This window comes from Leptonychotes weddellii, chromosome 12 (genome assembly GCF_054177405.1).
Source record: "Leptonychotes weddellii isolate Sample4059 chromosome 12, ASM5417740v2, whole genome shotgun sequence".
Taxonomy (NCBI): Eukaryota; Metazoa; Chordata; class Mammalia; order Carnivora; family Phocidae; genus Leptonychotes; species Leptonychotes weddellii.
In genome coordinates, this window is record NC_138380.1 from 50,080,018 (window position 1) to 50,090,834 (window position 10,817).

At 41.6% G+C, this 10,817-nt stretch overlaps 1 protein-coding gene across 2 annotated transcripts in view; it reads left to right on the top strand.

Moving 5' to 3' along the window:
- The first annotated feature begins 1,648 nt into the window (after nucleotides 1-1,648).
- The window catches only part of POLR1F (RNA polymerase I subunit F), a 118,422-nt gene continuing 109,253 nt past the window's right edge, over nucleotides 1,649-10,817 (top strand). Inside the window, exon 1 of one of the 2 annotated variants that reach the window (XM_081800442.1) lies at nucleotides 1,649-1,952. In XM_081800442.1, coding sequence (XP_081656568.1) covers nucleotides 1,654-1,952 — 299 coding nt within the window. In that variant the 5' untranslated portion in view covers nucleotides 1,649-1,653. The remainder of the gene's footprint in view (nucleotides 1,953-10,817) is intronic. The other variant, XM_081800440.1, reaches the window with a different exon arrangement.

Genomic DNA, 10,817 nt, shown 5'->3' on the forward strand with positions numbered 1-10,817 from the left:
GGCTATTACATTTCCTATTCATGGGCTTATATTTATCACTGGGCTTTGGGAACAGTTTTATCCCATTAACATCTCATGCTGATTTTGAAATCAAAGAATACTAGAGAAAGTGTTTTTCACTTATCTAATTTGAACTTCCTACCATTTCTATAGGGAGCAGGGTAGGTACATTATTATTATACCTATTTTACAGGGAGAAAAATTAATTGAGAGAGGTTTACAGCTTTTTTGCAATACCTAGGAGAGGTGGAGAGGTGTTACAAGTCACAATACTAACTGCTATGCATTTCTCTTGGCACTTACACGGTGTAGTCCTGTTGTATATTTATGTTTAGATCCTATTGCCTCATTAGACTTTGAGCTCTTTATTGCCTGTTAATTCTTTCATTCATTCACTCATTTCCTATGCATTGGCTGTTTTGTTTTCTTTTGTTTTGAGTCATTGAGGATTGCAGTGGAGAAAAGACAGTTATCATGGTTCCTGCCTTGGTGAGCTTGGAGTCTATGAAGGAACAGGCGGACCAATAGGCAACTGACATAAAATTAACATAAAAACAAGTGCTTGATGGGGGTAATTTACAAAAGTGAGGAAACTAATCCCCCATCTTGAGTTAGATGGGGGCGGGGAAGAGGGATAGGGTGGTAGTAAACTGCAGAGGAAGAGAATGCAAAAATCTAAGCTAAAATTTAACACGAGTACAGTTTTCCCATTTGAGAGAAGTCACTATATTCTCAGGTAGCAGGAACTGATGAAAAAGAGCGAGCAAGGTGAAAGTGAATCAGTGAGCACGGGTGGCTAACAATGTAAAGCGGGGAGGGTGATAAATGAAACTGCTGGGCTGGCAGCAGACCTTAATATGGTCTTGTGAGTAACTTAAGATCCATATTAAGGAGTCTGTGCTATCCTGAGAAAACTGGGGTTCCTATGTGGACAAGTCATGGTTATATTTGTGTTTCGCAGAAGATGCTCCCGAGTGTCCTCTTGACCATAGGGTTAAGCTTCCACAGGCACTTCTGTACTTTTGGATGCGAGGACAGACAGAAGTATCTGAATAGACTGGTATTTCCGCTTTGGACCCCGCAAGCCTTGGGGCTGATTTGATATTTGAGGATACAAGAGAGGCTCCAAGGATAACAGCTGAACTGAGCCATTTGGAAAGTGGTGGTAAGATTTCCTGAATGAGTTGTTACAGAATGAGTAGAGAATCCAGACGGGAGGGATGATGGGTTTATTGGGATGTGTTGCATTTGAGGCATCTGGGCTGCTTTTTAGGATTGGATTCCCTGCAGAAAATATATTCCCTAAAATTTTAAAGTTTGTTATTGTATTTTCCACACTTGTAAAATTTACCAGGCCACCTTACTACTGGAAATTATCAGTGTAAACTCCATTAAACCTACATACTAAATCCAAAGAGGACCTTAGCGAAAGTAAAGGCTTGCCCGCCCAGGCGAGAGGAAGTGGTGGCTGGTCCTCCTTCGAGCATGCTCAATACGTAAGCACAGGCTCCTCGCTCCGCCAGTCGTCCCGAGTGCGAAGAAGTTGCTGCCCTCTGCTGGTCAGAAGTGCGTAATGCAACTCAAGGAGAGATTTCCTAGGGGCGTGCCAGCTGGTGGATGACGTAGAAACCCGGCGTCCTGAGATAGCCGGTTATGCCTGCGTCAGCTGTGCGCGCCGCGGGAAACCTGACAAGCCGCATGGCTGCGGGTTGTTCAGAGGCTCCGCCGCCAAAGGCGGCCTCTGAGGGGCCGGTTGTGGGACAGGCCGGCGTCTTGCCCTGCCTGGAGCTGCCGACTTACGCTGCCGCTTGTGCGCTCGTGAATAGCCGCTACTCTTGCCTGGTGGCAGGCCCGCACCGAAGACACATCGCCCTGTCGCCGCGCTACCTTAACCGGAAACGCACCGGTATCCGGGAACAGCTAGATGCGGAGCTCCTACGCTATTCCGAGAGGTACCAGTCTCTTTAGTCTTTTCCCCCGCCGAGCGGACAACGCCGTAACGTAGCCTGCCTTCTTTTAGGCACAGGAGAGGGCGGCGGTAGAACGTGCTGATGGCGTAACAGAAAAAGGGGTGAATGGGAAAGAACGCGCCGGCCCCCTGGAGCTTAGGCTCGAGGCGTTCTGGAGTCTTCATCCGGCCCCAGAGGCCCGTATCTCCCTAGTCGGGATCTGTACAGGTCCATTTTATAGGCAAGAAGGGAAACGTAAAGGTGATGTGAATTGTGTCGGTGGAGCGGGTGGAGAAGCTTGTTCTAGAACTGGCGTGTAGGGGTAAGAAGGGGTCTAGAGACCCGGTAGGCCCAGTTCTGTGTGTGAACATTGGAAGTTTCGAATGCAGTACTTAAGTAGATTCTCTCTCAGAATGAGGGAAATTTTGCACATAAAGCAATACAGTCGTTTATTTGTAAACCATGAAAGACAGTTTCTGTTGTTTATTTTGGCTCTGGTACTTTCGCTGGGTTCTTTTGTCTTGGACCTGATCATAGATGAGGAAAGTACAATTTTGTTTTGTTTTTAAGAACAGTTTAATTAGTCTAACTGGCCTATTGTCGGGTTTGAGGGTGAAAAACTTTGTGGTCCATTTAAATTAATATATTCAGAAAAAACTTGGAATTACAAAAGTGGAGGGTCAGAGGGAGGGAGGGAGCGTGTGTACTTTAATACTGCAGTAGACTACTTTGCCTCAAAAGCAAGGGTTCTAAAACTAGGATGAGTGGAATCCTTAGGGATTCCTTATTGCTCTTCAGGAATTTCATGACCTCCCCTCCCCTCTGGGAAATTTGCAGTCCGTTTTCTTGGGCAAACTATCCAAAGTGTTCACTTACTCAAGGGATCCTGAACAGGTTAAGAATCAAGCAAATCTAGAATGTACAGCTTACTCCGAGCGCCAGCACACTTGTGTGCCTATTCTGTATACTAGGGATTTAGGATTAAAAAAACAACAACAAAGAAAAAACAAGATCCCTGTTCCAAGAAACTGTAAGCTCTAATAAAGATAGAAATGTAAGCCAGATAAATCCAGTGAAGTGTTAAAATTTGACAAATCTAAATCCTTAAGAGGAAGAGTAGTGAATGTGATATTAGGACCTTTGAGGACCAACTTAATAGGAAAAGGGTTCTTTGAGATGGTAGTATTCAAGGCAAAAAAAAGTGGCATACACAAATGGATAGCATATATAAAATAGACTGCTTTGGTCAGAGAATTGTAAGTACTGTGTAACGGGAGTAAGGTGCATGTTTAGGGGAAAGACATTGCCTGCAGTTGGACAGGAGGATACAGACAGCGGGGGAGCGGGGGTGGACAACTCAGATGGACATTTTTCTCTTTCCTTCCTGTCTGCTAGGTTTGTTTTTGTTTTCCTTTTTCTGTTTGCTTAAGCAGTCTTAGCACTTCATCCTCTCGGTGCCCTCCAACTCTGAAATTTGGTGTGCCCTGGAGAGAGTAGTACATATCAGATCTCTGGGACAGTCGGATATTCAGTTTAAGAAGCCACGCTTGGTAGCATCAGCTGCTGGCTTAAGGAGAGTGAGACTGGAGACATGGAGACCAATTAAGGGATTGTTAAAATTGTGCAAGAGAAAATGACAAGAGAGTATGGATTTGATATAAGGATATAAAAATGGTCATAAAGTCTGGGAAGAGGTAGTGTGTCATGTATTTTACCACTTTCTGGAACCAATCAGTGCCTCCACTTGACAGGCTAGGGGGAAGCCTCTCCAGTCAGTGCCATTACACCAGAGATAGAAGGAACTGACTGATAATTTCTGTAACTGAATGGGACAGTGTGGTCATGCGGAGCAGGTTGCACTATGAACAGATGAGGATTGCCCACTCTGCACCCTCCCGTCCTCCAACCCCCATTACCACACTGGAGCACCCCAATACCCCAGTGTGGTAAAGACTGACTTATTCAGTGCAAGTAAAGCAGCACACATCGAACTATGCATTTCTAATTAGGGACCACCCATTGAACATATCAAGATTTGTAATGTCATTCAACCATTTATCATGTATAGGTAGGTTTACAGACTTTGGGGCCATCCTGTAGAATCAGGAGGACTTGCTTCACTTTAAGAAATGAGAAAAAGGGAGTGTTGGGAGGTGGAAGAGGGACAATAAAGTATCCCCCAAACTGAGAAGGCACTTTGAGATTGGAAAATGAAGCAGGTGACTCCATACAGTTCACACAGAGTTTTATTCTAGGTAATTTACTGACAGGGGGAATTGGGCAGGTGATGATCCAGGCAGCCGCACAGCTATTCTCCACAGTGTCAGGACCTTGGTTCACATTTATAGAGTGCGAAGGGATGTGCAGAGGGCATTGTGGTGAGATCAGAGGTCTAACACTTAACAGACTTTGTGGCGCCACATGTGCTCAGGAAGAGGGGGGAGGAAAGTATGTTACCCCTACTAGTTATCTAAATAACTTCAAGGAAGATCAGAATGAGCCTTCCCATATTCTGGTCAGGACACATTAACCTCCAGGGGACCTGGAACCCGTAGCCCTGAGGGAGGTCATCACTCGGACATGAACAAGGTGGAGGGCCAAACATGGGGTCGGTATTTCAGCATTCATGCACTTTACCCCCAACATCTTTATGGCCCCTACGATGTGTACGGCATGTACATCAAAGCAATTGTGAATTTCAGCATAAGTGGTGGCCCCCAACAGGGAGACGCTTCCTGAGGCAAGAAGGAGGGACATCAGCAGTGTGAGGCTGGGGCAATAAGACAAATGTTTGAGAGTCAGTAGACATGGCAGATATTCATTTGGCAACAAAACAATAGCGGTTTGGTCCCCATACCACCATGGCTTTTCATCATTCCTCATTCTTGAGTGACAGGAATGACTCCAGCCACTTCCTGCTGAAAAGGTGGGATTGATGAGGATTTTGAGGAATGAAATTCCCTTGTGTCCAATTGCAGATAACCCTTAATATTAAGTTGAGCCCCCATCCTTCATAGAGGCCTTTTTTTTGGAACTCTAATGTATAGTCTTAGCATCTTATTCCACATTTCATAATGAGGTAAATCAGGTCAGTTCAGTTAAACAGTTGTCTCATTTTAGGAGCTGGTCCTGCAGGTGAGCTTTCAAAGTCAGGCGTGTAAGTGTGTAAGTAGGTAGAAATCCAGATATTTGAGGAAACCAGAATAATTCAGGATCCAGCCCAGTGTTAAAGGTAAACAATAAACATTTGAGGACAATTAATCAGAACTAGAATCTAACCCCCATAAAGATACATTATTGAGACCTAATTTTTTCTCTCCAAAAATCACCCTCATTTCCATCAGCAATAGCCAGATTAAGACTATTTTGTTTGTAAAACAAGTCCATTTTTAACAAATTTGGCCTAAATATTTACGTAAGTACAAGAATAGTGACTGGCTGCATGTTCTTTCAGATCTGCTTTACTGGAACTTTTCATAAGGAATTAGCCATTCAAGGCTAAGAGCCAAGCCAAGTACTTGCCAACACTTTCAGTACCTTTAAGGATCTGATTATTTCCTCGCTTCTTGGGGTCCCCCAAATATCCTGATGTTCCTGAGCCTGTCAGTAGGTTACCTTCCTTGTTTACCTGGTAAGGCTCCTGGGAACTCTGTAAGCAAAGTACCAGCTATGCCAGTTATTCCAGGGGGCTTCACTGGCTTCATAAAATCAACCTTAGTTCCTTAAAACTGTCTGGTCATCTGAGTCTATGCATGTCTTTCTCAAATAGGACATTCCAGTCAAAGCCTTGGTAATAGAATCAATTTTTCTAAAGGTGACCTGTTAAAAGAAGAGATTCTTCGTGAACTTATGCAAATAACTATAATTGCCATGAAGGTAAGAATACTCAAAGAGTTTCTGAATTCTGGAGAAATCAGGTAGGGAGAAAAAGATAAATATTTCCTTAAATCCTGAAGAGCAAACATTAGAGAACCAGTGATGTTTCAAACAAGGGTCATAAAAAACTATGATCATCTTCCTCGGTTCATTCAGTCTCATGTTACTAATTTTTTTTTCAGTTTGAATACAGTTTTCCCATTATTCCCAGTAATTCTTACTTGGCTTAGTTTGTGATCTTTAGTGTATCAGAAACCTGTGTTTGTCAAAGTCGTCTCTGTGGTTCTCCTTGAAGATGAAACAAATTTGTAAGAGCATCAGAATAGTAACTGTAAATAACAAAAGACTCAAAAAAGGCCTTGGTTAAAGATCATACGAAATTTCATTATAGTGCAGTTGACAAGGAAATATTTCTGTGATAGACAGTACTTCAGTAATCAGAATTACAAGTAATGATGTTATACTAGGATATATTAAAACTTTAGGAATTTCATAGCATTCACCCATGCAATATAACCTAAAAAGATTAATCATCACTTATCTGACAATGCTTCCCATGTAATTTACATATCAAATAAATAAGCCTTATTAGTTAAAAAGACTTCTTTTAGAATTTGAATTTTGAGAAATTTGTTAAAAGTATCAGAAGGTTTTAAAGCACATGCTTAGGGGCACTGAGTGGCTCAGTTGTTAAGCGTCTGCTTTCGGCTCAGGTCATGATCCCAGAATCCTGGGATCAAGCCCCGCATCAGGCTCCCTGCTTGGCAGGAAGCCTGCTTCTCCCTCTCTCACTCCCCCTGCTTGTGTTCCCTCTCTCGCTGTGTCTCTGTCAAATACATTAATAAAATCTTTGAAAAGAAGAAAGTAAATAAAGCACATGCTTAGGGGCGCCTGCGTGTCTCAGTTAGTTAAGCGTCTGCCTTCAGCCCCACATAGGGCTTCCTGCTCAGTGGGGAGTCTGTTTCTCCCTCTCTCCCTCTGCTCCTCTTCCTGCTTGTGCTCTCCTGTGTGCACTCTCTCTCAAATAAATAAAATCTGAAAAAAAAAATAAAGCACACGCCTAAAAAGGACCACAGATCATTACAAAACTTAAAACTTATTTAACGTAGATGGCAGTAAGAGATTCTAAAGGCAAATACAGAAGGTTACATAGTTGTTAGCAAAACTTAGCTTTTTTAATATTGAGAAGATATAGATTCATTAAGTAATTAAAGACCTAATAGCAAACTTTGTTTTTTTCTGGACAGATAAAGGAAAAACCTTTTACATTTTTCTATCAAGAGCAGACCAAGTATTCCAGGGAAACCCTGTCATTTCAACAGAGTGAAAAACCAAACTCCAGTCTTAAACCAGTGTACTTTTTTTTTAAACATTTTTTATTGTTATGTTAATCACCATACATTACATCATTAGTTTTCGATGTAGTGTTCCATGATTCATTGTTTGTGCATAACACCCAGTGCTCCATGCAGAACGTGCCCTCTTTAATAACCCATCACCAGGCTAACCCATCCTCCCACTCCCTCCCCTCTAGAACCCTCAGTTTGTTTTTCAGAGTCCATCGACCAGTGTACTTTTTTTTTTTTTTTAAAGATTTTATTTATTTGAGAGAGAGAATGAGAGAGACCACATGAGAGGGGGGAGGGTCAGAGGGAGAAGCAGACTCCCTGCCAAGCAGGGAGCCCGATGCGGGACTCGATCCAGGGACTCCAGGATCATGACCTGAGCCGAAGGCAGTCACTTAACCAACTGAGCCACCCAGGCACCCTCGACCAGTGTACTTTTAAAACTATTAATTCCAGTCTTCATCCTGACCACACATTCTTTTGCAAATATTTCTTTTTCACAGACTTCTTACAACTTTTAAAAAATTTTTATTTATTTTTTACATTAAGATTTTCTCCTGTTTTCCCTCTTTAAATGAGTCTCATTTTAGGACATTACTTTTTTCCCTCTCAACAAAAATGTATTTCCATTCCTCATACTTTCTTACCAAAAACACATATCTTATTTTCCTTACATACACAGTTGCTTCCCTCATTATTTCCAGTAGTTTTTTTTTTTTTCAGTAGTCTTTTTAAAGAATTTATTTATTTTGTTTTTAGAGATAGAGAGCAGGCGTGTGCAGGGAAGAGAGGGAGAGGGATAGAGATAAGCCCAAGCAGACTCCATGCTGAGTGCAGAGCCCAGTGCGGGGCTTGATCCCATGACCCTGAGATCATGACCTGAGCTGAAACCAAGAGTTGGACGCTTAACTGACTGAGCCACCCAGGTGCCCCTCTGGTAGTCTTAATGACATTTGTTAGAATTATTTTTATTTTTATTTGTTTTTAAAAATTTTATTTACTTATTTGATAGAGAGCACAGGCAGGGGGAGTGGCACAGGGAGAGGGAGAAGCAGGCTCCCTGCTAAACAAGGAGCCCGATGCAGGACTCGATCCCAGGACCCTGGGATCATGACTTGTGCCGAAGGCAGATGCTTAACCAATGGCAGACGCTTAAGCTGCTGAGCCACCCAGGTGCCTGACATTTGTTAGAATTCTTAATGCTTAGAAACTTTACTTTCTCATGAGAACTAAGTAGTAAGCAGTATTAGTTTCAGGTGTACAATATAATTTGACAATTCTATACCTTACTCAGTGCTCATGATGATAAGTGGACTCTTAATCCCCTTCACCTATTTCACCCATCCCCTCACCCACCTCCCCTCTGGTAACCATCAGTATGTTCTCTTTCGTTAAGAGTCTGTTTCTTGGCTTGTCTCTTTTTTCTTTGTTCATTTGTGTTTCCTAAATTCCACATCTGACTAAAATCATGTGGTATTTGTCCTTCTCTGAGTGACTCTCTTCACTTAGCATTATACCCTCTCCATCTATCCATGTTGTTGCAAATAGCAAGATTTCATTCTTTTTTGTGGCTGAGTAATATTCCATTATATATAGACACCGCTTCTTTATCAGTTTATCTGTTGATGAACACTCAGGCTACTTGCATAATTTGGCTATTGTAAATAATGCTGTAATAAACAAAGGATGCATATATCTTTTTGAATTAGTGTTGTTATATTCTTTGGGTAAACACCTGATAGTGGAATTACTAGATCATATGGTAATTCTATTTTTAATTCTTGGAGGAACCTCCATACTGGTTTTCACAGTGGCTACACCTGTTTGATTTCCAACAAAAGTACACAAGGGTTCCTTTTTCTCCACGTTTGCCAACACCTGTTTCTCGTATTCTTGATTTTGACCATTGTGACAGGTATGAGGTGAATACCCCATTGTGGTTTTGATTTGCAGTTCCCTGATGATGAGTGATGATGAGCATCTTTTCATGTGTATATTGGCCATTGGTATGTCTTTGGAAAAATGTTCATGCTTTTTTCCCCCATTTTTTAATTGGATTATTTGGGGTTTTTTGGTATTGACTTATATAAGTTCTTTATATATTTTGGTTATGAATTCTTTATCAGATATGTCATTTGCAACTATCTTCTCCCATTCGTTAGGTTGTCTTTTACTTTTGGTGATTGTTTCCTTTGCTATGCAGAAGCTTTTGATTTTGATGTAGTCCTAGTAGTTTATTTTGCTTTTGTTTCTCTTCCTTCTGGAGACCTATCTAGAAAAATGTTGCTAGAGTTGATGCCAGAGAAATGACTGCCTTTGCTTTTTTCTAGGATTTTTATGGTTTCAAGTATCACATTTAGGTCTTCAATCCATTTTGAGTTTATTTTTGTATATGGTAAGAAAGTGGTCCAGTTTCATTGTTTCACATGTAGTTGTCCAGTTTTCCCAACACCATTTGTTGAAGAGACTGCCTTTTCCCCATTGGATAGTCTTGCCTCCTTTGTTGAAGATTAATTGAGCATATAATCATGGGTTTGTTTCAAGGGCTGTTATGTTCCATTGATCTTTTTTTTTTTTTAAAGATTTTATTTATTTATTTGACAGAGAGAGACATAGTGAGAGCAGGAACACAAGCAGGGGGAGTAGGAGAGGGAGAAGCAGGCTTCCCGCGGAGCAGGGAGCCCGATATGGGACTCGATCCCAGGACCCTGGGATCATGACCTGAGCGGAAGGCAGACGCTTAACGACTGAGCCACCCAGGCGCCTATGTTCCATTGATCTTATGTGTCTGTTTTTGTGGCACTACCATACTGTTTTTGTTATTATAACTTTGTAGTATAACTTGAAATCTGGGATTGTGATACTTCCAGTTTTGTTGTTCTTCAGGATTGTTTTGGCTATTCAGGGTCTTTTATGCTTTCTTAGAAACTTTAGGATTATTTGTTCTAGTTCTGTGAAACATTCTGTTGGGATTTAGATAGGGATTGCATTAAATTTATAGATTACTTTGGAGAATATGGACATTTTAATAATACTGGTTCTTCCAATTCATGAGCTTGGACTATCTTTCCATTTGTTTGTGTTGTCTTCAGTTTCTTAAAAATTTTAGAGAGACACGGTGGTGGGGGCCAGAGGGAGAGGGGGAAAGAAACTTAAGCAGGCTGTGCTGAGTGTGGAGTCCGATGCAGGGCGCCATCTCATGATCCAGAGATCACAACCTGAACTGAAACCAAGACGGGTACGCTTAACCAACTGTGGCAACCAGGCACCCTGTCTTCAGTTTTTCATTAGTGTTTTATAGTCTTCAGAGTACAAGTATTTCACCTCCTTGGTTAAGTTTTTTTTTTTTTTTTTAATTTTTTTATTGTTAATCACCATATATTACATCATTAGTTTTTGATGTAGTGTTCCATGATTCATTGTTTACGTATAACACCCAGTGCTCCATGCAGAACGTGCCCTCTTTAATACCCATCACCAGGCTAACCCATCCTCCCAACCCCCTCCCCTCTAGAACCCTCAGTTTGTTTTTCAGAGTCCATCGGCTCTCATGGTTCGTCTCCCCCTCCGATTTCCCCCCCTTCATTCTTCCCCTCCTGTTATCTTCTTTTCTTTTTTTTTTTAACATATGTTGTATTTGTTTCAG